The sequence below is a fragment of the Callionymus lyra genome, chromosome 14 (genome assembly GCF_982586985.1).
Source record: "Callionymus lyra chromosome 14, fCalLyr1.hap1.1, whole genome shotgun sequence".
Lineage (NCBI taxonomy): Eukaryota > Metazoa > Chordata > Actinopteri > Syngnathiformes > Callionymidae > Callionymus > Callionymus lyra.
Genome location: NC_141831.1, coordinates 17,869,566 through 17,896,621, shown reverse-complemented (window position 1 = coordinate 17,896,621; position 27,056 = coordinate 17,869,566). Strand labels below are relative to the sequence as shown.

The following is a 27,056-nucleotide window of genomic DNA, read 5'->3' as shown; positions in this document are numbered from 1 at the left end:
ACTACAACAATGTAAACATTTTAAATTTAAATCATTAAAATTACATTTAGAGACCTTTTTTTTTATTCAAGCTGTCTTCGAAATGGCTTGTTTAGATGGATAAATGAGGTCAATCAAACATTTATATTCATATAAATAATACCAATAAACAAATATTTGACTCAATTTTAATATTAAATAATGTATAAAGTTGCTATTTTTAACAGATAACATAATGTTCTGCACTAGTAGTATGTATATTTATCTGAGTCTCTGACATCACAACAATACAAAATACATAAAGAGGCAGAGTATTACATATTGTCTGATCCTTTTAGTTAATAGTATTAAGACTAAATATATATATATATCGGTTGACTTTATCTCCTCTGCAGTGTTTTCTGTCGAGCTACCCTCCCTCGCACTGTTCACACATCCTGTGGCAATCGTGGAGGTCACTCAGGTCATTACATAATGTCACTCACATGACCCTAAGATGAGATGTCGTTCTGCCATGTCACCCTCGTTGCATTATTGCATCTTCGATGGCCAATGAACTGAAAGGTGTTTTGTGTCACTATGTTTATTTTTGTGAAATATCTACCAGTTTCTTCATCATACTTATGGATATTATTATGACTTCCTTTTGATACATATTTGCTCCAAATCATTCCTTTTTATATGCTAAAAAAGAGGAAAAATATTCTTAAAAATATCAATGATACTCTGGACCAGCCATTGTTGCAGCCTCCTCCTCCTGGCGTTGGTGCATACTGCGTGCCTCTGTTTTTCTTCTCTCCGATTGGCCGGGCCGAGCTAAGAGTGTACCAATCCACGGTGTATTGGTGTGAGAACAGTGGCGCGTCATGTACTTTGTATGCATTTCCTTCCTATTTTCTCTCTTCGCCACGCTCTGTGCACGGAGAGGATTGGCTGCTAACATCTGTGTAGCGCTGTCCAGAGATGGCTAAACAGGAGGGGATGAGGGATTTCAGCCAGAAGCTCTCCATCTCTCTCTCTCTCTCCCCCTCTCTCTCTCTCTCTGACACTCTGACACTCTCTGGTCCACACACACAGACGTCCACACTCTGCCGCATCGCTGTGCCGTGTACATAATCCTCCTCATTTCGGAGATCCGTCCTTTTTTTTTTCTTCCTCTTGCTTTACACTGAGCTAAACGCTCCATCCTGCCGTCCTGTCCTCCCGCTGCTGTCTGTCACCGTGGCGACATAGCCTCTGCAGCCATGGCGACCAGCCAGCAGGATTCAGGCTTCTTTGACATTAGCATTAAGTCCCTGCTCAAGTCCTTCGGAGGAAGTGAGTATGCATGAAATTGCATTTTTTTTGTCATCAGCTGATCGGTTTGTGGTCGACAGCTGTTCACGTCTGAGCTTGTTATGTTTGTTTGGAAGTGTAAAGAACAGGCACTGTGTCAATGTTATGTAATGCTAATGAGCAGAAGTAGAGATCGGCAGGGGCTAGGCGGGGATACAGTACATCTGAAACCTCAGCACTTTTTCTCGACCATCTTCATAAGGAACTTGGTCATAAGTGTAGTGCATTATATCCGAGAAGGACCGGGATGTGCCGAGTAACAACTTCGATACGACGGCACTTGTTCGACATCCTTCTCTTCTCCCCGCCGTTGCCAAGTGGACATAATGTACTTTCCTACTTTCAGCAGTGCTCATTAACCTGAGAGGACACGGACCCTCTTATGGTATTGATAGGAAGACTCTATTGGTATCACAAATAATGCAGCCTTTAGGATGTGTTTACTGCTCTGTCAATGTTGGTTTGTTGCTGTAAGGAAACGTGGCTGCACCCCCACTTACTGATGTTGTGTTGTCTGTGTGTTGCTTCAGTGTAGTTGACCTTTTCGTTTTTGGCCCTTTATAGTCACGGTTTTGTCCTGGTCTATGACTATTGCAATAATACTTGACTCTGGCGTCCTAAAATGTACAGACCGCACGACGAAGTTCTGACTTTTTTCGTTTGTTTTGGAACAAGAAAACATCCAAAAATCACCTTTAAGTGCCGCTAGAGTCAACTGTATCCTCTCGTCCTCAGCAGGATCTCGCAGGAATGCCTTGTTTCTTTACACAAGTCCATTGTGATCTTGGTTATTTTGTATTTATTCGGATTAAACTGTATTCCCATAAAGCGACACTAGATAACAAAACATATTTGTTTCTTGCTCCCCCCAGTGTGAATACCATGTTGTCAACACCTCAGCAATGTCAGAGTGCATCTTTTTAGAAAAATGGATACAAAATGTTGTTTATAAAACTGATGTTGTGTGTTGTGACGTTGTTACATCACATAGAGCAGTTTGTTGGTCTTGTGCAGTCAAGGTTGTGTAGTCAAGGGCATGTTTAGTAAAATAGCTTGAGGGTCCTACTATACGATTTGTCTGTTCACAACTAAACCCAATTGTCACAGAAAATATGTGAGACACAATGTTATGTTTAATCTTAGTGATAGAGAGACTTTCGTCATAAAGGTCTTTACTTTCTTTGGGTTTTAACTTTTAACTTGAACTCAAGGTGCTTTGAATAGAGAGAATATTTCTTTGTAAAAATGTGCTATTTTACATCATAAGATGCCCTGAAAGTATACAACAGCTGATCTCTTGTGAAGTGGTCTATTTGTTTTTACATCCATTGTTAACCACCTTTACTGCTAACCAAGGTCGCGTTTAATCAAAGCAGCTCATTGATGAAGCTTCTTGTCTCTGTCAAGCCTGACTCACGCTGCATGAGTCACGCCGATTGATTTTCTTTATTTTCTAAAGCCATGTGAACGACAAGGATCTTGCTTTTCAGTCTCGTTGCTTCCCGTTCAGCAACAATTTTTTTCCCCAACGATCCATATTTCCTTCTGAAATGACATCCTTCAAAAGGACACACATGTAGAGTGATATGAAGCGGATGTTTCTCATTTGTGCTGATTCATCTTTTCAGAGCTGAGTCATGACTTTGTCTCCAAGGTTCCTGCGATGCGCTCGGTTGATCAATACCGACTGCCAAGTGTTCCGCTCTCATCGCTCCCCTCACAAACACACACATATTAACTAGATTACATTGTGTTTGAGTTACTCCATATGTTTTTAGACTTAAACAAATTCATTTAATTTAAACCTTGATACAGAAGATTACATACAGTATGATTTTAAATATATATTATATATATATATATATATATATACTGTATATATATATATTATATATTATAATATTTTGATATCAATGGATATCTTGTTGTGCAATAACATTTTGTTTTGCTTCCGCCACATAAATAATTATCAAAGCTGCCAAACTTGTAATACAGTCACCACTGCCGTTTGTGTTTTCTCCAGTTGTGTTGGCTAATGTTTGTTTTGGATATTATGCAAACCGGCTGAGCCTCTGACTGTGATTATGCCGTGCTTGCATCGCATAAATCGAGCGTCGATTATTCAGTCGTTAAATCTCCATTCAACACAATAGTGTCTTAGGTTTAGCCCGGACTGTTACTTGCGATACTTCTTGCGATTCATGAAGATACATATCTATTCCCAATAGAGACACAATGTATCCATAATATGGTTGTGCTTCTTTATTCTGTCAATCAAATTGATCATTACGTTAGAGCATTTTTTTTACATAATCAAACGTCATTCAAATTATGGGAGACTTTTTTTCAGCGTATTGCAGAAAAGTATGTTAGGTTTGACACTCGATTAGATTTGCATGCATAAAGCTTCACATTCTGAAGAAACTTGTCTAGACAGTTTCAGATGTTTGTCATAACGCTTGCCGTCCCCACAGTTTCGCTCTTCTTTATGGACAAAGTGGGGAAAATAAAATCCACATTGAAGCTGAATCGTTCTAAATCATTTTAGATCACATTTTGTTTGAAATATCTTGCAAAAATAAGAAAAGTATATATATATTTTTAAATGATACGTTCTAGTAATTTCTACATCTCAAAATTAAACTTGTAATCTCTTATATAGCACATTTCGGTTTCATAGTGTATCCTCTTACTTCGTATGTGTACTTTGTGAGTATGAGTAGGGGTCAGTGGGAGTGGTGGGTATGTAAGAGAATGACCGCCAGCGCTCTATATATAGTGCCCCCCTCCTCCCCTCATGTCTCTCTCGGGGCAGTGTTGAAATTCCAAACCGAGTCTTCTAGTCTGCAAGCGGCAAACTTTATTTTAAATACGACCGACAAACGAAAAAAAAAAGCGAGCAGAAGCCCAAACGGCAATGAAGGAATTTCAGTCAATACCACTTCCTGATGAGTCGACGGAGAATTCGAGGGAACTGCAGCTGGTGCGTCTAGAAGGGGCTGCTCAGTAGTTGTGGAGAAGAAACTGATAGTTGGACTGAAGGCTCATATAGCTGAGGCATGGGGCCCTGCTGTCCACTTGGACTGGAATATGGCTCAGCTCCTGGTGAAGAGTTAACAATTTGAAACTTTCTTTTATCAATTTTTTTTTGTTGTGGATTTACTGGATTATTTATCTCTCTTTGGATATCGGTGACATGGGTCTTGTCTTTCCGAAGGCAGGGTTGTTCTACCTGCTGGTCGTTTATTGGATGATGGAGCTCTTTACCAAGCCTGATGTCTCATTTGCACCATGAAGGAATAGTGGATTCGTACTTTTTTTTTTGGTCAAACGGATTTCTTTTATCTCAATTATGGAAGTGACCCATATTTAGTGGGGGAAAATTGTCCAGTCCACTTTGTTAGTTTCGGTTTACTTGGCCTCACCTCCTATATTTCCAGTTATCAGTCTGCTTTCAACATGGAGGTGCCGACCAAATGGAGCAGGGCCAGTGTCATCAGCTTCATCAAAGGCCTTGGTAAGCTGGGTGGTCATGTGAACGCATGTTTGCATCATGAGAGTGCTCAGGTTTCACAAAAACAGGTTGCTGTCTATGAGGCCTTGGTATTTTACATTCTGGTTTTTCCTTCAGAAAGATGCTGGAGGGTTTACGGAAAAAAAAAAAAAAAAGAGGTTGGTTTACAGAAATGCGTTATCTCTCACATCTTGTGCGTCAGGTGTGACACCACATTTTTAAAGAGATCTACACACCTCTTCGACCCTGCTATAAGTCTTAACCGTGGGATCAACTTTATGATTTGAAATATTCCGGTACTTTTTGCCTTAATTTGTCGTATAACCAAGAAAAAATGTCTTTGGTCATCTATGTATAGCATAAAGTTTCGTAGGGGAAAAAAATACAAACGGATAAGGAAAATAATTTGTTATTAGTAAGTAAGTAAGTAAGTAATATTTATTTATATAGCGCTTTTCGAGACCAGGGTCACAAAGCCCTTAAACAATCAAAACAATACTCAAAAAAGTACATACTTTCAAGATCAAGATAATACTGAGAACAACACAGGAGTTTGAGAAATTCAAGGAAAAGCCTGGACAAATAGAAACGTCTTAAGATGTTTCTTAAAGGAGTCAGTAGATCCATCAAGCGAGCTAAACATGGCCAAAAACCCTTTTCTTGAAATATGGTATGTCCTCTATATTTGTAAATAAGTCATAATGCAGCCTGATGTGTTAACTATTTGCAAAGTCTTTCTACATTTAACACAAAATTGTAACTTCACTGTTTAAGAACTTCAGCTAAAAAAAACAAAAAACAAAATGATTTTTATTTAGCTAATAATAAAAAATATTTTATATATGTTTTTGTCAAGCACTGTATATACATCTCTGGTATTGTACAGGGGGCCGGTACAAATGTAAAGGTGGGCCATACCTGACCCGCGGACAATAGTTTAGAGACCACTGCTAAGAGAAAAATATATAAATTTGTCTCCTGTGGCACTATACAGTTCTGTAAAAACAGCGTTTGATACCAGTATAGTAAACTCAACACAATCATTTGTTTTTGGTGTTGACAGTATATAATTAAATCAATTATATAAGTGTAATTGAACAAAAAAAGGAGATTAATGAAATTCATTGTGATCATATAAGTGACCCATATTGAGCATGTAAAAATGTTTAATAAGATAAAATAAAACTACATACATTCTAGCTCAACCTTCAAATTTATTAGATAGTAATAAGTAAATCACGTCCAACTGGCATGTGTCCCGCCCTAGCTTTACACCGTCTCAGCCTCAGTCAGCTGTTCTTTCAAGTCCCTTGCAGAGAAGCTCTACAGTAACAATATTACAATTGTTATATTTAATAGGCTACACTTGTGCCGTTCAACGGCAGAGACTTGGTTTCTGTCTGTCTTTCTTGTTAAAGGTTTTCAATTGTCATTTCATCAAAACCCCGTCAAATCGAGCACATCTTCTCCTGTTGCTGCCAAAGCGAATGTGGCGCGTTGTCGTGTGAAAAACTGACTTGTCATTTCCTTCCCTCAGCCTCTCCAGTGGGACTCAAGCCGCCCGTCCCACCAGTCAGCGGAACCTTTGCAGAACGGAAAGGTCCTGTCACCATGGCACCTGTCATCGTGGACCCTGAGAGCAAGCCGGGCGAGTTTGTCCTCAAAAGCCTGTTTGCCAACTTCACCTTGCTCTCTGAACGCAAGATACGCATCATCATGGCGGAACCACTGGTATTGTTGTTTTGTATGCTTCGTTTTAATGAAAACAATTAACCAGTGTTTCTCTTGTCATATAATCTAATTAAAATCATTTTTGTAGTTGATCGAAGAGTGGAACAAAAAGTTGTTTTTTAAATATCACCTGAAGGGTTTGATTTTATTCTTACATATTTGGTTTTATTAAAAAAAAAAAAAATCCTGTTGAGGAACTGCATACTTTTGGAACAATTTATAATCAAAATGTTTGACAGTTACAGAATAAATGAAGGACGGAGCTTTTAGAGTTTTTACATATTTAATGGCTGCTGTTGAATCCTGTTTAACTGATCGTTATCTGATTTTTTTCTAAAAGGAGAAACCACTTAACAAATCTCTTCAGCGAGGGGAAGACCCGCAGTTCGACCAGGTTTGTATGCCTGAGGCTTTTTAACATTTTATTGTGATCACGTTCCTCAAATCTCTCTCTCGTTCTCTCACGCAGTTGATCAGCAGCATGAGTTCTCTAGCAGAGTACTGTCTTCCTTCCATCCTCAAGACTCTGTTCGACTGGTACAAGAGGCAGAACGGCTTGGAGGACGAGTCCCACGAATACAGACCCAGGGCAAACACCAAGTCCAAGAAGTGAGAGCAACAAAACAACAACAAACGCCGGCAGTCTCGATGACGCTTGTGTTTTTTTTTCCGTTTCAGCGACGAGCAGCAGAAGGACTATTTATTGGAGCGCCGAGATCTTGCAATAGACTTCATCTTCTCCCTTGTGCTTATAGAGGTTTTAAAGCAGGTGAGCCTTCATGGCTTCTTCTAAGAAACGTTTTATCGCATCCGTTATTGGCAGGTTTGTAATCTGTGAACTTATAGCCTGATAAAATATTAAAAAGGACATAAAAAAATTATAATTACATTCAGCTAAGTGTGGACTTGGCAAATACAGAGTTGAGTCATAAATCGTGGCCTGTAAGACAAAATTACCAACTCCCTCCTGTTTCCTCCCACAATCCAAATACATACAGAGGTCTAATTGTAAGTAGAGGTCCCCTGCCTCTTGCCCTAAGCAGCTGGGATGACATAAGTAGTTGAAAATGAAGTGCAATAAAAACTATCATCCACAAATTTCCAAGTTTTTCTGTTTGTAAATCCAACACTGAAGCTAGTGGAAGGCAGTCATTACTGCACCAACCTTACTTATGGTGCCAACAAAACTGTGAACTCCCATAATGCATTTCTACACTCTTCTATTTAGCGATGGCCGATTGATCGCTACAATGTTGTATTTAAATCCTACTTCTATGTTGCTGTGTCAAAAGTGTTCAACAGCTGTGTGGTGGGCTGGGCGGCAAAGCATTATGACCGCTGTTCAGATCACAAGTTACTAAGAGGATTGTTGAAAGGCGATGATAGCTAATATGCAATGTTGAGTTCAAAAGTTTGTTGTTAAATAAATGTTATTATTTATTTTGAGTGAAAATGAAATGCCTAGTGCTTATATAGTTTTATGATATTAGTGAGAAATGTTTTTCCTGGATTGAAAACAATTGTCTTCTTCTGATCTAGATTCCCCTTCACCCTCTCTTGGATGGGCTCATTCAAGAAGTTGTGAACTTGGCCTTCAAGCACTTCAGATATAAAGAAGGGTGAGAGACAGTGGGAAGTTTTGTTCTAGACTTTTGTAGTTTAAGATGACATTGTTTTCTTCCTAGGTACCTGGGACCCAACACTGGCAACATGCACATCGTGGCCGACCTCTACGCGGAAGTAGTTGGAGTTGTTGCACAGTCAAGGTATTGTTTTCATTTTTCCATTTATTCTTGACCGATTTCAATTTACAGTTTATGTCTTCAACCGTTAGAAAAAAAGGCCCGTATTTGAGCTATTATTTATGTGATTTTATTCAATTTTATTTCTAGTCATACAGAAAAAAACACAGTTTTTAGGGGGAGAAAGCTTCTTCAAACTTCTTTATTCTATATACGAAAACAAAGACAACAAATGAATCAGTGTAAACAGGATATTGCAACAAGTTTCTAGGTCCTGTTTGTCTCTTTGAGAATAAGCATCACAGGAATAAATGGAAAATGGGGGATTTTCCTTTACATGTGTTTGATGCCAAACGTTGATTCATTAAGATCAATAGTGAGTTCTATGGTTTTGGCTCTAACATGGAGGTTTGGTTTTCCAGTGGGACTCTCAATTTTGAAATGAAAAAAAAAACACACAAATTGGAACATGATCATTCTCAAACTGTTGCTTGTATCCAGCGTTGCCAATATTGCAATATCCTGAATTCTTAGGGAAAACTTTTTAGAAACCTAAAATAGCTGTTTTGCAGCTTCATCAAACTCTCAGAATCTAACTGCTGCTGATTGTTCCACTTTCTTAATTGTTGTGGCAACTCCTGCGAAGTGCACACGTGAAAAAAAAGCAAACACACACACACACACGTTCCTGCCGCATCAGCCCTCCAGATGCCATTCTAAAAATAAACTATTGGTTAAAACCCTCCTGGATCTTGTGCAGTCACACACAAGCACAGTTGATTACAAATGATCCAGTTGATGCAGGCGGTTGTTACCATTATTTACTCATCTTAAACCATTCCACCTTGGCTGCACTCTCTTCTTCACCTCTCTGAGTTTGACTCAAAACTATTATTGTTCTGGCCTTTGCTTTACCTCTGTGTGGCTAATCCACCATCTTGTCTTTTGTTTTGTTTTTTTAGGTTTCCTGCCGTTAGAAAGAAGTTCATCTCTGAGCTGAAAGAGTTGAGACAGAAAGAGCAGAGCCCCTACGTCATCCAGTCCACCATCAGCCTCATCATGGGTCTCAAATTCTTCCGAATCAAAATGTACCCCGTGGAAGACTTTGAAGCCTCCTTCCAGTTCATGCAGGTACAACTGATTTATAGCTTATTTTTATGTCAATATATAAAAATAAAAGGCTTGAAAGGGTTTGATTGAAAAACAGTTGTGTGTACATTGTCAGAGCCCGAGAGCTTGTTCTCCACTCCTGCTTAATTTAGGGTTTGTGGCCTTGACGGATGATTGCAGTGTTGGGAAACATCTTTTGTTTATTCGATGCGTCACTCATCATCAAAGACGATAGGTAACATTTGATAGCTTTGTGTTTTCACGTCTGCAGGAGTGTGCGCAGTATTTTCTCGAAGTGAAGGACAAAGACATCAAACACTCATTAGCTGGACTCTTTGTGGAAATACTAGTTCCCGTCGCTGCTGTAAGTGGATTCTCTTTATTTCATTTTCAATCTGACGAGTCTCTCTACTTAAATCGCTTTCAATTCCAGACTGTGAAGAACGAGGTCAACGTGCCATGCCTGCGAAATTTTGTAGAGAGTTTACATGACACAACACTGGACCTGTCCTCAAGGAAGAAACACTCCCTGGTGAGTCTCGTGGTTAGTTAGTGCAGTTATTCTTCACTTTTAAATCAAGGGTATTAAATACGTGTACTGTATATTCTGGCTGCACAAATGGGATCATTATTGCAAGAACAAAACTCAATTACATTGTAAGAGTAGAATGACTTTTAGCCCTTATAATACAACATTAATATAAGGTGGTCCCTCTTTTATTTTGGGGGTTATCTTCCGAAATCTGTGAATAGTGACCGTTTATTTTTTTAATTCAATTCAAATGTATTTTATCTTTCGAACTCAACATTGCATTTAAGGTCGAATCCTTCTCAACAACCCTCTGAATAATCGTGACCTGAACAGCTCCCACAGTGCTTTGCCGCCCAGCCAACCATTCCCTTTTGACCTAGCAACATAGACATATAATTTAAATACAGCATTGTAGTAACTAATCTGCCGTCAATAGAGAAGTGTGTAGAAAGGCATCAAAGGAGTTCAACATTTTGTTGGCGCCATAAGTAAGTTGGCTGTGGCAACTAGTTACTCCCAATAGGATATTTAGGATCTGCAGTTGAGAGATCAGCTATACAAAAAAAGAAAAGAAACCACTGTAAACATTCTCATTTCTCTGTTGTATAACATTGTTCGCAACCAGCTATTATCACTGGTTAGTGCTCATGTTCTATTTGTGACATGTTTTCACGTTCCTCCGTCAGTCAGCTAATAAAGACGCTTGTTCCCACGGATTCTTCGACACCGCCTATAGCCCCTCCACCCAAAGACTAAAACCACTAAACACTTGTGCAGGTCACTCAACTTTTTCTCAACAAACAGGAGCACAATGGCAATGTCGTTCCTCACATTAAGTCGACAGTAATGACGGGTATGTGCGTCCAACACGTCTTTGACAGTTTTAGTCCCTGAGTGGCAGCGACAGATAACGCAGACTCATCCTGATAAAGGTTGACAGTTAACACGCATACCTGAAACCCAGAATTTCTAAAACCATTCACGTCAACTGAACCAAGTCGCAGCAAAGCATTTTTTCGTGCCACCTGTGAAGCGCCCGTGCCGTGTCAAAGTCGTGATCCATCTCATGGGTTTAAAAAAAATAAAAAAGATTAGGAATCGGTAATTGTTTTACATTTTGATGATCCTTTATTTAATTTTAAAACCTTAAATTGCATGTTAGAATTGTGATTTTTCATTTGATATTTGGTTTAATATTCATTAAAAGAATAATGATTTGATATCTTAATATTTGTAAAATTTCATTTAAATTATTCTTTGTGATAATTCTCCCAAGTAATGTATCTTCTTTTTAAAAAACAGATATTAATTCCACAATTTCTGTTAGAAATGGCTGTTTCAACTTTTGAGCTACAGTTGTTATTTATTGAAAATATTCTGTGTTATTTGTATTATTTTTTCATGCAGTGATCTACCGGCACATTAAGATGATGTCACGCTTTTACATAATACATTTGTGTAAATCCTCAATCATCCAGGGTTGAGTCAGGCTTGTGATTTGGATCTAAAAAAAAAGCGAAGACTTTGTACTGTCAGTCAATGTCCAGCCTGTGCAGCAAAGATTGATCCAGGATAGCTCTGCACTTAATAATGATTGACGTTGATGCATCTCTGTCCGCTCGTCTCCTCCAGGCTCTCTATCCTCTGGTGACCTGCCTGCTGTGTGTCAGTCAGAAACAGTTCTTCCTCAGCCGATGGCACATTTTCCTCACCAACTGCCTGTCAAACCTCAAGGTAACCTTTCTGTCTGCGTAACGTTAATGCAGGTAATCATCCATTCACAGGCATTCAGGGGTTTTAATAGCAACTAAAATACCTGAAGTTTACCAGCTCCTTTTTACATGTGTTTAAATGTGGTGAAGATACATTTTAACAAATCGTAAATGTACCCAAAAAATGTCGCTTGTACCGCCTTCAGCTATTAATCGTTTTGTTAGTATGAGTTGCCTTGAGGGGGAAACTTCTGCGAGAGACATGTTATGACTGATATTTAACCTTTTTCTCATGATCACACGGTTCAATCGGAGTCGGAGGAATTCTCCTTGTTTCGTTTTCGCTTTACAGAATTAAAATCAAGGGGTTCAATGTGTTTTCTTCGTGCAGAATAAAGACCCAAAGATGGCACGAGTGGCTCTGGAATCACTCTACCGACTACTTTGGGTTTATATGATTAGGATCAAGTGTGAGAGCAACACTGGAACACAAAGGTAGGAGTCTATTTTCGAAGGATGCAATTTTAACCAACATTGTTGGATGAATAAAAAACACTCACGGTTTGTACCACCTATACATTGACTTCTCTTCTTTTATCTCTTGTTCTCCTCAGTCGTCTGACCTCTATCACTTCAACACTGTTTCCTAAAGGAAGTCGCAGTGTTGTTCCCAGAGACATGCCTCTCAATATCTTTGTTAAGATCATCCAGTTTATTGCACAGGTAGGTGTTTAAACATATTTATCATCAATATTGTTTCCAAAAATTCCATTTAATGTTTAATGTTTCTCGGTAACTTCTTGGAATTAATACGTAATTTGTGTTTCAGTGTCATTACAAATATAATTCTTTACTTTTACATTTTTTTATTAATAAAATTATGTCTTTTTTTAACCTTTGTGTTATTCCTGAAACCCGAAAAACAAAGGTGTTCCTTTTATCTCTTGTGTTGTCTCTGGGTCAAGGTTAACAACCCAATACATATGCAGTGGTGGAGGCCCCAAAGACAAAACAAGGGATACTGCAAATACATTTGTAATGTTAGGGTCACCTTGACCCTGAGATAACACTAGGATTAAACAAGTCTGTAATTAGTGTATTGACCTTTATATTTTACTTGTATTGGTTGTTTTTTATTAAATAAAATTTAAATTGCTGTCAAAATTGAGTAAAAATCATGAGTAATGCCGACAGTTATGTTCTGGCATTTACAAAGACACTGTTTCTTTAACTGACATCACACAAAACCTTTCAGGAGCAGGCAAGTTCCAACACAATTCCAATTAATACAGTGCATCTTATTTCGTACGAAATGGTGAAAACACCTGCTCTACAGAAAATGACACTTGGGTTATAGAAAAATAAATTAGAAAACTATATATATACTGTATTTTATGTCTAGAGTGAGATATTGTTTGTACGTAACTTGCATGATTAAATCTTTTTTTTTTTTTATACAAAGTTGAAATGGCAGCACTTTTGTAGAAGTTAGCTCCTACATTGTCTAGAAGAAAACTTGTTATATATTGCTTTTTTTTTTAAGGAGAGACTAGATTTTGCCATGAAGGAGATCATCTTCGACCTGCTGAGTGTTGGGAAACCTGCCAAAGCGTTCAGTCTTAACCCGGAGGTAGAAAAGATAAATATTTAAAAAAAAGTATCTCTGTTTTCAAGAAAATAACACGCTTGATATTTTGGTTCCAGCGGATGAACATTGGTCTGCGGGCATTCCTGGTGATAGCAGATGCCCTGCAGCAGAAAGATGGGGAACCTCCAATGCCAAACACAGGGGCCACTCTTCCCTCTGGCAACTCTTTAAAGAAGAAGAAAACATATCTCAGCAAGACTCTCACTGAGGAAGAGGCCAAACTGATAGGTTTGTTGTAGTGATTGAACATGGTTTATCTGGTCGTAATCTTCTTCGTCTTCGCTCTGCAGGCATGTCCTTGTACTACTCCCAGGTACGGAAGGCTCTTGACAATATCCTCAGACACCTGGACAAGGAAGTGGGTCGTTGTATGATGCTCACCAGTGTGCAGATGCTCAACAAGGAACCCGAGGACATGATCACGTATGTGTCGACAGAAGAGTTCATAGACGGGAATCTTTCGACTCAACGTCTTCCTCCAACAGTGGCGAACGGAAGCCTAAGATCGACCTGTTCAGGACGTGTGTTGCCGCCATCCCTCGCATCCTCCCTGACGGCATGTCCAAACCTGAACTCATCGACCTTCTTTCAAGGTGAGTCACTGCTTAAAGGATCTGTCATCTTATCTGAATCAACGAAGAGACAGACTGCGCCTGGGTTTGTTGTTATTAAAATCACTGTCAACGACCTCTCATCACGTTTTTTCTCTCTCTCAGGCTGACGGTGCACATGGACGACGAGCTGCGTTTAATATCCCAGAATTCCTTGCAGAGCTTGTTACTTGACTTCTCCGACTGGAGGGAAGACGTGCTGTTCGGTTATACTCACTTCCTGCTGCGTGAGGTAATTAAAGTTAAATTTGACAATTATTTATATCATTTATACATTTATATATATATATATATATATAAATATAAATTGATTTTAATTTGATACACAGAAAATTTAAGTATTCACAGCAGTTCACAAATAAAGATGTTACATACATAATATTAAGACATACAGAACACATTTTAACAAACGGACAAATAAATATTATAATAAAAACTGTTATTAAAATTATTATAGACGAATAGTATGCATATTTATATAAATGTGTTTATGCAATAGGACTTTTCTCATTAAAAAATAAAATAAAACAAATAATATATATGAAAATATTGACATAAAATACTTATTAAAATACATTCCTTTAGAACATTCAACGAGTTTTGGGCTGAAAATTAAAAATTGTAATTGATAAACCCTGATCCTTATTTCATCTTAAACACTGGTATCTCTACAAGTCACCATATCAAAATGAACATTAATCAATTTTGATTTAGAACGTAACTCATGTTCGGTATTTTAGATTAACATACATTTTGACCAGATAAAAGTATTTTCCAAGTACACTCAAGATGTCATTTTGATAAATAATTTTTTAATATTCTCTCCTGTCAGGTCCAAGACACCCACCAGGGTCTACAGGATGCCTCCGTAAAGCTTCTTCTGCAGCTGCTCACACAGTGGAGGTTAGCGCTGCAGCAGCAGGGGAAGACACGAGGAGGAGTGGAGGTTTGTTCAGAACATGACAAAAAAAAATGTGCATTTTCAATAACAAATGTTTCACTCACAGACAAGCCCCAGACTGCCCGACAGAAGTCCTCATTGCTCCGTCCTGCATGCGGTGGAGGGTCTGGCCCTGCTGCTGCTCTGCTCCTGTCAGACCAGCACCAGGAAGCTGGCGGTCGGGGTGTTGAGAGAAATACGTTGTCTCTTCACCGCTCTGGGCCACGCCGAGGTAAGGCTTGACGAAAAAATGTAGCGTCTAGACACCCCACTTATAGAGTGCAAATCCTCCCACGCTGTGTGACGCTGCTCTAAAAATAGCACTTGATTGTGTTCCCCTCCAGGACGATGACAAACCCATGATAGAGGTCATGGACCAGCTGAGCCCGGCAGTGATGGACAGCATCGTTCACGTTGCAGTCTCTGACTCTGTAAGTGGATTCATTGAGAGTCCGAGCACAGTTCATTCTAAACCTTCTTCTCCCTCGCTCTCAGTCGACTCTACCGCTCAACCACCACGTCGACCTCCAGTGGCTTGTGGAGTGGACCGCTCGACTGGTCAGCAGCTCCTACGACGTGAAGAGCCCGAGTCACGTTTGGATCTTCTCGCAGTGTGTGAAGGACCCGTGGGTGCTGTGTCTGCACATCTTCCTGCGGCAGGAGCACCTTCCCAAACTCTGCCCGACCGCCCTGGGATATGCCTGGCCCTACGCTTTCACTCGTGTGCAGCTGCTGCTTCCCTTGATTGACCCAAAGTAAGTAAACCATCTCTGAAATGATATAATTGACACTGAGGTCATGAGGTAAGTAAGGTATGTTCTCAATTCAAAGTTTGAGTTACAATACATATTTACAGGGTGTCACAAAGAACAAAATAATCAGTTTTACTTTATGAGTATTATGTGCAAGAAAAATGGAAAAAAAATGTCATCGAAATGAATGAAACCTCCATCTGGATTAAATCAGTTAAGATATCATTATGTTCTGTTGCTTTCAGAACATATCAAGTATAAATGCGCAAAGAGAAAAAAAAAATGTTTACACTCATTTCTAAAATTAAAATCCTAGAAAATGTTGTTTTTGTGTCTCAAATAAAAGTAATGTTTAACTCTAATATGGGCATTCTTTTCTTGGACATCATTTATACAGTTTATATCTTTTTTTCATATTTTTTTGATTAAAGTACAAATCTTTTTTTTGCGCACAGTACCACTGAATCACAGAGCGATCAATGAGAAGCGGTACTACATGCTTGAATTGATATAGTCAGATAGTCACTATAGTCAGAAACAGAATTAATCCCACATTTTTACAAACAGATGATTTATTTGATCAGCAGAAAAAGTAAGATAATCACAGAACTTAGTTGTATTCACTAAATACCACACCCACCTTACTTATGGCCAAAAAAAACAATTAATTCCCACAATGCCTTTTACACACTGCTTTATTTAGTGAGATCTGATTGGACACTACAATACTGTATTTAAACTCTACGTCTGTTGCCAAATGAAAAGTGATCCACAGCTGTGCTTGGTTGGCTGGGCGGCAAAGCTTCATGGGAGCTGTTAATGATCCCCATTACTGAGAGAGACGTTGAGAGAGATGACACCTCATATGTAATGTTAAGTTTGCAGTTTCCAATTAATGTTGTTAAATAAATGAAACAATTAAATGTTCACTAATTCAGGGGTTTTATTTAATGCAAACTTAAGTAAGTAAGTAAGTAAGTAAATAAGTAATATTTATTTATATAGCGCTTTTCTAGACCAGGGTCACAAAGCGCTTAAACAATCAAAACAATACTCAAAAAAGTATATACTTTAAAGATCAAGATAATACTGAGAACAACACAGGAGTTCCAGAAAATCAAGGAAAAGCCTGAACAAATAGAAACGTCTTAAGATGTTTCTTAAAGGAGTCAGTAGACTCCATCAAGCGCAAAGAGAGAGGAAGATTTAACCCCACATTCAGAGAAGGATCACTGTAAAGCTGTCTTATAAGATTTCCAAGCCATTGCCTCGACTGTCAGAAACTTAAAAGCACACTTGAGCAACTATTATTCTTAGAAAAAGCTAATGTATCTCCTTCCTTCTATCGTCTCACAGCAGCCCGGTGAACGCTAAGAAGACCAGCACGGCCGGGTCCAGCGACAACTACATGTCTCTGTGGCGTAACTATCTGATCATGTGTCTCGGTGTGGCCAAGCCCAGCATCATGTCCCCGGGTCACCTCAGGGCCTCCACTCCCGAAATCACTGCCACCACACCTGATGGTAGCGTCACCTATGACAACAAGGTTGGTTCGGCAACACAAATATAAACAGGGCTCTGTGAATCTGTGAAAAAAAGATATATATCCATGACCTCTATTTCTCCTCAAAGGTCATCGGTACGCCATCTGTTGCCTGGCTCCTCAAGCAGCTGGTCCCTCTGATGAGAGCCGAGAGTCTGGAGATCACGGAGCCGCTGGTGTTGGGATTTGGTTGCACCAACGCTCTGGTCTTCAGGTAGGAACTTTACTAGAATAACCATTCTTATTGTGTACAGGATAATGTAAATCATGTGTAGGAATTGGTGCTTAATTTTCTGTTTCCTGAATGATTTATATATATATATATATATATATATATATCGATTAGCCCCAAATGAACACTGGCAGAACGAGACTGTTGCAATTGCAACACCAAATGAAAAATTGAAACAATCAGATGATATTTTTATAAACGTGGCTCAAAAGTGGCTTTGAGGAAAGAAAAACCTAAAAAATAAACATCCTTGAGATACCAGTTTTTGTGCAGGTTTTTAGTCTTACCTAAGCTAAAAATGTCATAGATGTAAATGTTTTGGAAATACTTGACACTGTAAATTATTTCAAGCCAGTAAAACATGGTTATTTTTATGGATTTATTTTCAATTATAACATCTTAATTCACTTTTTCTATAGTAAAGTTAAAATATTTATTTAAAAATCAAAGGTCGTAGTCAATTGGTTTTTCCATTAGTCTCTAGCACGCCGGTGTTCTTTGATACTTCACTATCTGTGAATTCTTGTCATAACTGAAATGATTTCCATTCCTCTCTGACATTTACAGAAAAATATGTGACGTCGTGAATCAACAGAGCGACAGAGATGTAGAGCATTTTTCTAAAGGGTAGACGATGTGTTGTCGAAGGGAGGCGTTTTTTGTTTTTCAAGTATTTTTGTATCATGGGAAACTACAGACTTGTGTAATTGTTTGGAATCCATTCGTCAACAAAACATAAAGCTTTGACTCTGAGTGAGTGACCTTGTGTTTCTCAGGGAACTTGTTGAAGAACTCCACCCACTGATGAAAGAAGCACTGGAGCGAAGACCTGAGGTAAAGATGGATTTTCCAAATATGGCCAAGTCATTTAATGTGACCTGTAGATGCTTAATATAAGCTGATTGTTGGCAAAAATTTGATTAAATCCCATACAAATCATGATACATGAATATATCAGTTTCAGTGGAGATTGTAAATGCTAACAGAAAGATGGTATTGATAAGGCAGAGACGATCTGGAAGGAGATGCATGAATGTATTTAAATACTAGCCCCAAATATCCTTTTAAATAAAGATCCATGTGTCAACTCTTGTTCTTCCTGATGGCAAAGCAATAGATTGATTTTATTTGTCCCAAGTTGGATTTATAGTCACCAGTGATCTAAACTCTAAACCAGTAATCACCAGTGATCTAAACTTTGGAATTAGCTTCGTGATTGTTAGACAGAGGAGTGCTTGATGGATCTACTGACTCCTTTAAGAAAAACCTTAAGACGTATTTACTTGTTCAGGCTTTTCCTTGATTTTTCTGGAACACTGTTGTGTTATCAGTTTTATCTTGACCTTTAAAGTATATACTTTATTGAGTATTGTTTTGATTGTTTAAGCGCTTTGTGACCCTGGTCTGGAAAAGCACTATACAAATAAAAATTACTTACGTACTTACTTACTTACAAACACAGAGATATTCAAGATGTATTTCAGCTTCTAAGAATAAAAAACAAGATCACATCAGACTCATATTTATTGTTACAGACAGTAGATAATTAATATTCATTTCTTTCAGCCAGCGACTTAAACAGCTAAAGGATTTTTCATATCATAACCAAAAATGGCTGTAATTTAAGATCTAAATTATATCTAAGATATCTTATATTGTCTCATTATATTAACTGTTTTAAGCAGATTTTCTTTGTTTTTTTTCTTCTTGAATTTCAGTCAATAAATGTGTCTATATCAATGCAAATATTGTGTAAGGTCACGTCTATCAGATTTAAACCTTATATAACCTATATATTTCAAGTAACTCTTCATGTTGCTATGTTTAGAACAAGAAGCGCAGAGAGAGGAGGGATCTTCTGCGGCTGCAGCTGCTGAGGATCTTTGAGCTGCTTGCAAATGCAGGCGTGATAAGCGACAGGTAAAAAAAAACCTCAAATATGGTTTACATTTGACAAATCTAAATCATTCTTTCTTTCACTTCAGCACTAATGGGGCTCTGGAGCGTGATTCTCTGGCTCTGGGTGCCCTGTTCCTTGAGTATGTGGACCTGACCCGGATGCTTCTGGAGGCGGAGAATGAGAAGGAGCTGGATGTCCTAAAGGACATCAGAGCTCATTTCAGTGGGATGGTGGCCAACCTCATCCAGTGTGTTCCTGGTAAGTATATCTTCCCATCAACATGTCAGCCCCTGAAATCCTCCCATGACTCTCTTTTCTCTTCCTCTCGCAGTCCATCACAGGCGGTTCCTGTTCCCCCAACAGTCCCTGCGACACCATCTTTTCATCCTCTTCAGCCAGTGGGCGGGACCGTTCAGCGTGATGTTCACGCCTCTCGATCGCTACAGCGACCGTAACCATCAAATCACTCGTTATCAGTACTGTGCTCTCAAGGTGAGCTTTCAAACCGACGAGCCTTCTGAATTTGTGACCTTCTGTCTGACATGAAGTCTGATGTGATCCAGGCAATGTCAGCAGTCCTGTGCTGCGGACCAGTTTTCGACAACGTGGGCCTGTCGACCGACGGCTACCTCTACAAATGGCTGGACAACATCTTAGCCTGTCATGACATACGGGTAAATGTTGTTTGACAGACTTTTACTCGTGGAGCGGAACTTAATAAAAGCTGTTTGTAGGTGCACCGTCTGGGATGCGAGGTTGTGATTCTGCTGCTGGAATTAAATCCAGACCAGAGTAATCTGTTCAACTGGGCGGTGGATCGCTGCTTCACCGGATCTTACCAGCTGGCGTCAGGCTGCTTCAAAGCCATCGCAACAGTGTGTGGTAACAGGTGACTATACTGTAAAAATATATTTTTTAAACGTGTTTTTATTACATTTTCTTACATATTTATATGTTGTATACCAGACGTTAAGTAAAGTTGCCGACACAAAAAACACACACAACAGTAATATTATAAATAATAATTAAATTCAATAAAATATAAAAAGAGAAAAAATAAGGATTTACACTTGTAATAGTAATGACTCTTCAGCTGGAAAATACACTACATTTCTATTTCCAAATCTTGTGACGGATCATTTAACTTCAATTTGAGGAAGGGACTCAATATTCTCTCTCTTTTTCAGTTTGTTTTTTATCTTGTTAAAAAACACAAGTTCAGAAATTCCCCAATAAATAAACAGATTCATATTTAGCTCTGTGGTCAAAATCTGCTTTTCCTTTAAAAGTATGTAAAAAATGTTTTCATATCCTCCATGTTGTCCGGTTTACTTTTGAAACATAAAATCCGGCCTGCCAGGTCATTTTACGAGGAACATATATTATTGAAGTCAACAATTATACTGAGACTTCCAGAGTTAACATGATGTTTAATGAATGAAATTTGATGGGAATGTTTTGTAAAAGTGGACAAAAATTAAGATAATTAGGATACTGTAGATCGAGCCTTCCAGAATGAAAATACTATATCGCAATCACACTATCTGTATAATATATATATTTTTTTTGGGCCCACGATCTTGACTACTAAAAGATTTTGGCCCCTTGTATGATTGCATTCGACACTGCTCTCATTGCGAAACAGAGATGGAGGTTTCATACATTTCTTATAAGAATGACATCCAGTGGCGACTTGGAGAACAACTTAAGAGGATCAATCAAATATGATCAATATTTCCTTTAAAAAATATTTGATTTACTATAAGACAGGTCAAAACAAATAAAAGCTGTTACAACTTCGTCAAGAGTCTTGTTGATCTGTAAATTCTTCAACACCAGAGTCAGGTACTCGACAATACTACAAATATATCCTTGTTCATACAGTATCACAATATATTGTGTCTTTGTCGCTGTATCTTTATGTTTTTCGTATCACCAGATTCTTGCCAATACACAGCCCTGATACTAATTGATGTTGTTCTGCTGCCATCAGACTCCACAATAAGAACTCAGCAAGATAAATGTTTAACAGCACCTTTTCTTCTTGTTATTTTCTTCTTGTTATTTTTGTAAATATGATAGTGTATATATAATATAGGGCAGATTTTTATTCTATTCTATTTAGATCTTTATTTTCATTTTATTATTCTATTTCTGGGTGTTTTTTTATTTTTTATTTGAGGTATTGCGCTTACTGTTGTTTAAACTGAATTTCCCCTCGCGGGACAAATAAAGGATTTCTGATTCTGATTCTGATTCTGTTTTTTAAACCAGGAATTACCCCTGTGACCTGGTGACCTTGCTGAATCTGGTCCTGTTCAAGGCCTCTGACACCAGCAGGGAGATTTACGAGATCTCCATGCAGCTGATGCAGGTACAATATTTGGATCAGTGAGAGCCATTTGTTAAATATCCGGTTTTAATATTTGAAATGGGACTTGGACAGGTGCTGGAGTCGAAGCTGTGTGCATACTCAAAGAGAATGGTCGAGCAAAAGCCCGGAAACATCCTCTACGGAACGCACGGACCGCTGCCTCCTCTGTACAGCGTCAACCTGTCTCAGCTGTCCATCCAGTTGGCCAGCATGTACCCAGAGCTCACGCTGCCTCTTTTCTCCGGTAAAACCTCTTCTCCATCTCCCTTCTTTGGTACTGATGCTGACATTTTATCACCTTGTTTTGACTTTGCAGAAGTCAGTCAACGGTTCCCCACCACGCACTCCAACGGCAGACAGATCATGCTCTCCTACCTGCTGCCGTGGCTCAGCAACATCGAGCTGGTGGACACCGGGTTACTCCCTCCTGCCTCCAGTCCCTGCACGCCCGACGAGGACGCTTGCAGCCAGGGACAAGGCATGGGGGTCTCCCCGAGTTTGAGGGGCAACGGCTGGGGGTCGTTGCAAGCGACTTCCCTGGTGTTAAATAACCTCATGTTCATGACTGCCAAGGTGGGGCGCTAGTATGCAAGTATGTAGGAGCCATCAGAATATTGGATGGTAGAAAAAAAAAGTTGAATAAATTCAGAATTATTTTTGTCAATAATTTAATTCAATAGTTTATTCATTGAAAGGTTGAATGTGTTTAATTCAGTATTTTTTTTTTTATATTTTAAGGTTTGATTTGTTTTTAGTTTTTATTAATTGATTTTTTTTTAAAAATGAAAAAAGTTGGGATTTGAATATAGAGCTTTATATTCTATTTTGAGTTTTTTTTTTTTTTTAAATTAAATCCCATAGCCTTTTGAATGGAATACAATAATTTTTGTCAATATTTGAATTTAAAAAGCTTTGAATAAAAAAAGATTTATTTAATATTAAAAAAATGGATTTAGAATATAAAACTAATTTAGAATATAAAACGCACTATTATGCCATCATTTGTATATTGGATTTAAAAGGCTGTGAGTAAAAAAATAAATGTTTTAATTATCTGTATTGAAATATTAAACAAAAGAAAATTATGATCAAATTCATTTTTAACAAATTATTAAATGTAATGATTCTATAAAAAAGGATTTCAACCTTTAATTTAATTTTTCAAAAAAATTATAATTCAATAAAAAAACGAAAGTGTTATAATAAAGCAACATTCGAAATGTTAAATTCAACCATTCAATATTCTAATAGCGTTGATTTACTTCCATACACTACTCTTACAAAACCGTAATGGATGCTTTATCGTAAGCCTGATGGTTTTCTAATGTTCTAACCATCAGTACGGAGACGAGGTTCCCGGGCCAGAGATCGAAAGCGCCTGGAACGCCCTGGTGTCCAACGAGAGGTGGGGCAACAACCTGCGCATCACACTGCAGTTCCTCATCAGCCTGTGTGGAGTCAGCAGTGACACCACACTCCTGCCCTACGTAAGTCCTCTTCCTAACGGCGAAGTCAAGTTTTACCACCAGAAAGCCAAAACTGCCCTCTTCTGCTCCTAGATCAAGAAGGTCGTCATCTACTTGTGTCGCAACAACACCATCCAGACCATGGAGGAGCTTCTGTTCGAGCTGCAGCAGACCGACCCGGTCAACCCGGTGGTCTTGCACTGCGACAATCCTCCTTTCTATCGCTTCGCCGCCAGCAATAAAGCCTCGACCTCCCAAACCGGTAAGTTACGCATCAGTTATTTTCACTTAAGATCCCAAAGATAAGGAATTTTAATATTGTAAGAATGAACTCAAATGTGAAAAGTGAATTTAAAAAAATGGTGAATTATTCCATTTATTAAAGCAGAAATGTTTAGGATTAAAATCATTGTTTCTCTCTTTGCGCTTGATGGAGTCTACTGACTCCTTTAAGAAACATCTTAAGACGTTTCTATTTGTTCAGGCTTTTCCTTGATTTTCTGGAACTCCTGTGTTGTTCTCAGTATTATCTTGATCTTTAAAGTATATACTTTTTTGAGTATTGTTTTGATTGTTTAAGCGCTTTGTGACCCTGGTCTGGAAAAGCGCTATATAAATAAATATTACTTACTTACTTACTTACTATAAAGAGACTAATTGACTGAAATTAAAAAAATTACAGTTTGACGTATAGGAAAATGGTAAAAAAATATATATAGGGGAATTTATACAACCATATAATGTAAACACAATATATTATTGTTTTTAATAAGGTTTTTGTTTATTTATTATTTTTTGTTTCTTTAAATTTCTTTTGTTTTTTTTCGTTTTTCAGGTCATTTTTTTGCCATTTAGATATCTCATGCTTTTATTTAAATAAGTAAATGCATGTTAAGTCAGTTTTTACAATGTATCTGTAATAAAATTCTTCATAAAATTCATCATCAACAAAATGTTAGTTATTAGAAGAAAAAAAAACGTTGTTACCGGCGCCCCTATTGTCAGAACAGTGTAACTGCAATGTCATGGAACCTATTGCCACGTACTGTATGTTCATTTGTTTACTAAACAGGAAAAAACATATCCTATTGGGTCAGTTTCCTGTCTGTCTTACTGGAGTATAGGACAAACTTGTTTATATACGAGGGTCAATATGGTCATAACACCTCTGATCCGACTCTGTTCTAAGGCACCACCTCCAGCAGCAACACCGTGGTGGTCGGCCAGGACAGCCTGGGAGACACAGATGACAACAAGATGGTTCGAGACAGTGATGATCGGTTAGTTTCCTTCTTCCTTAACCAAACTAGGTGATGTCTTTTCAAACAACCCTAGTTGCAGAAGTAACCGTCTTTGACTTTTCCAGGGCCCGAGCTCACAACAGACTGGAGTCTCGCTACAGCAACAGCTCTGGAGGCTCTTACGAGGATGAAAAGAGTATGTTTGTGATACACTTACAGCACTTACGGTGGGATTCCCTGCCTTCATGTGGAAAGATCTCTTAAGGACTTAAGTACTCGTAATGAGTGGTGATTTAACTCACGTTTAGAACCTCTTACATCAGACGTACTGTGTGAAACCAAAAGGCTTCTGCTTGTATTGTTCTACAGAGTCACAAAAGAACGACTCTTAAGAGGCACATCTGAATCGTTTACTATTTGTTTCTTGTGTCCAGGTGATCCACTCCCCCCGTACGCAGGGTGGCTGCTGAACGTCCTGGAAACGAACCGTCCGCAGCCGTTGCCGATGCCTGTTACTGGAGGCTGCTGGGCGCCACTGGTGGACTACTTACCTGAAACCATCACACCCAGAGGACCACTGCACAGGTGAGTGACATCTCTCAAAATTCATCTTTCTATCCATCACTTGTCTTTTCTCTCAAGAGACAAATTGAAAACGAAATAATCTCGATTTTCCTTCTTGTTCTTTTTAGGTGCAACATAGCCGTGATCTTCATGACTGAAATGGTGGTGGATCACAGCGTGAGAGAAGACTGGGCCTTACATCTTCCCCTGCTGCTACACGCCCTCTTTCTGGGTAATTTTAAACATTCTCTAAATGTTTTGTATTTTAATCTAATCCATTCATTTATTTTTGCATTTGTGATTTAAGGACTCATTTAGAAAACAAACACAGGTTGTCTTGAAGCACTTAGCTGCGTGTATTGAGCGCAATAATGGACTTCCTGTTAGGTAGGAGCAGGAAGTGGAGATAAAGGGCAGGAAAAATGATGGATGATAGTGGGAGGGAGAGATAAAGAGAAAAGTTAGTAATATTAGAAAAGTAACGCACACACCTTTAACCTCTTGTCAAAGGTAAAAAAAAGTTTGATCTTAAGATAAACGACGGTGATTATGAATATCAAAATCATACACAGACTAACAATAAAAGCAAAACTGATTATTAAGAAAGTGTTTGTTGAAAAATAACTTTCAGATAAATGAAACCTCTAAGAATAAAAAGATAAAATTAGTACTACTTCATGTTACAGACTTCTTTTTTCTGGGACTCCTGTGTTATCTTGGCCTTTCAGAGTTTTTGAATCTATAGGTATTTTTAAATGTGTATTGCTTTTGATTGTTCAAGCGCTTTCTGACCCTGGTCTAGAAAGGCGCTTTAGAAATAACCATTACTTACTTACTAACTTCTTCATTGTGTCTTCATTTATCTGTCGCATCTTTGTAACGAAAAATAGCTTCAAAATGTGACGTCGTCTCAGACGCTTCTTTTGTGTCACCTCAGACATTCCACCGAGCTGCATTTCTATGTTATCAAAACCATGACACATACCGACCATGTCAACCATGTAGATATATTTAACAGCTTCTCGGGGAACATGAAGTAGTCTTCCTTCAAGTGTGTCATTAAGTGTCATTTACATTCATCAATGTGAAAAGACACTACATTTGATTATATAGGAACCATTTTAATGATGGTCTACTTTCGTGTATGACTAGAAAAATAGTAGTCACTTGATCATTAAAAATGTTCAGATTATGTGTTTGTAATTTATATGTATTTTCTTCAGGTCTGGACCACTACAGGCCAGAGGTCTACGAACACAGCAAAAGGCTTCTTCTCCACCTACTGATTGCTTTGTCCTGCAACAACAACTTTCAGGTAAAAGTGATGTTAATCGTTTGCGGAACAGGTTTTTTTTTCTCTGCCTTTCTTGTTTCTCATACATTCTTTTGACCTGTAGGTCATCGCTTCAGTCTTGATGTTAACCAGAGAGATCAGTGACAACAAGACTCTGACCATTAAATCCAGCTACCACTCTGAATATCAGCAGTCACGTGAGTCAAGTATAAAATATTGTGTTATAGAGTCATAGTCATCAAGCAAATGTTTTAACCTTGAAGAAAGAGCTGCTTTAAGTTAAACATTTTCCGACAGATGCTCCTGACTTCCTCCGAGAGTGGCAGGCGTCTCCAGTGGCAGACTCCGGCCTAAGTTCTACCTCCAACTCCTCCTCTGCCAGCCTGGGCGGGGGCAGCACGGCGGGCAGCGTCGGAAACCTGCCCCTCGTGACACCAGACGACCTGGAGGACCTCGAGGACACGCCCAACGAAACTGACGAGAAAACAAACAAGCTCATTGAGTTCCTCTCCACCAGGTCTGTTAATCCTACCTAGTGTTGTGATGATGAAGATGATGATACTGAAGATGATAATGATGACCACGAGGATGAGGGTGATTATGAGGTTTAATGTTAATGATGAAGATGATGATGGTGATGATTAGGATGATTATGAGGATAATGTTAATGATGAAGATGATGATGATAATGGTGATGATTAGGATGATTATGAGGATAATGTTAATGATGAAGATGATGATGATAATGGTGATGATTAGGATGATTATGAGGATAATGTTAATGATGAAGATGATGATGATAATGGTGATGATTAGGATGATGATGAGGATAATGT

General features: G+C 38.5%; 1 protein-coding gene across 2 annotated transcripts in view; it reads left to right on the top strand.

The window, feature by feature from the left end:
* fryb (furry homolog b (Drosophila)) overlaps positions 1-27,056 on the top strand; it is a 46,275-nt gene that overhangs the window by 2,566 nt on the left and 16,653 nt on the right. For both annotated transcript variants that reach the window (XM_087806611.1, XM_087806612.1), the window contains exons 2-42: positions 6,366-6,559; positions 6,900-6,953; positions 7,029-7,168; positions 7,238-7,328; positions 8,099-8,178; positions 8,245-8,325; positions 9,264-9,432; positions 9,683-9,775; positions 9,845-9,943; positions 11,576-11,677; positions 12,047-12,150; positions 12,270-12,378; positions 13,199-13,285; positions 13,360-13,531; positions 13,594-13,726; positions 13,789-13,896; positions 14,020-14,146; positions 14,747-14,860; positions 14,922-15,086; positions 15,199-15,285; positions 15,350-15,609; positions 16,963-17,152; positions 17,239-17,363; positions 18,158-18,215; positions 19,210-19,301; positions 19,367-19,539; positions 19,613-19,773; positions 19,845-19,955; positions 20,016-20,170; positions 21,556-21,655; positions 21,728-21,899; positions 21,972-22,228; positions 22,996-23,142; positions 23,215-23,383; positions 24,311-24,401; positions 24,488-24,558; positions 24,797-24,947; positions 25,055-25,158; positions 26,150-26,241; positions 26,324-26,417; positions 26,518-26,737. In XM_087806611.1, the coding sequence (XP_087662737.1) occupies positions 6,366-6,559; positions 6,900-6,953; positions 7,029-7,168; positions 7,238-7,328; positions 8,099-8,178; positions 8,245-8,325; positions 9,264-9,432; positions 9,683-9,775; positions 9,845-9,943; positions 11,576-11,677; positions 12,047-12,150; positions 12,270-12,378; positions 13,199-13,285; positions 13,360-13,531; positions 13,594-13,726; positions 13,789-13,896; positions 14,020-14,146; positions 14,747-14,860; positions 14,922-15,086; positions 15,199-15,285; positions 15,350-15,609; positions 16,963-17,152; positions 17,239-17,363; positions 18,158-18,215; positions 19,210-19,301; positions 19,367-19,539; positions 19,613-19,773; positions 19,845-19,955; positions 20,016-20,170; positions 21,556-21,655; positions 21,728-21,899; positions 21,972-22,228; positions 22,996-23,142; positions 23,215-23,383; positions 24,311-24,401; positions 24,488-24,558; positions 24,797-24,947; positions 25,055-25,158; positions 26,150-26,241; positions 26,324-26,417; positions 26,518-26,737 (5,302 nt within the window). The remainder of the gene's footprint in view (positions 1-6,365; positions 6,560-6,899; positions 6,954-7,028; positions 7,169-7,237; positions 7,329-8,098; positions 8,179-8,244; positions 8,326-9,263; positions 9,433-9,682; positions 9,776-9,844; positions 9,944-11,575; positions 11,678-12,046; positions 12,151-12,269; positions 12,379-13,198; positions 13,286-13,359; positions 13,532-13,593; positions 13,727-13,788; positions 13,897-14,019; positions 14,147-14,746; positions 14,861-14,921; positions 15,087-15,198; positions 15,286-15,349; positions 15,610-16,962; positions 17,153-17,238; positions 17,364-18,157; positions 18,216-19,209; positions 19,302-19,366; positions 19,540-19,612; positions 19,774-19,844; positions 19,956-20,015; positions 20,171-21,555; positions 21,656-21,727; positions 21,900-21,971; positions 22,229-22,995; positions 23,143-23,214; positions 23,384-24,310; positions 24,402-24,487; positions 24,559-24,796; positions 24,948-25,054; positions 25,159-26,149; positions 26,242-26,323; positions 26,418-26,517; positions 26,738-27,056) is intronic.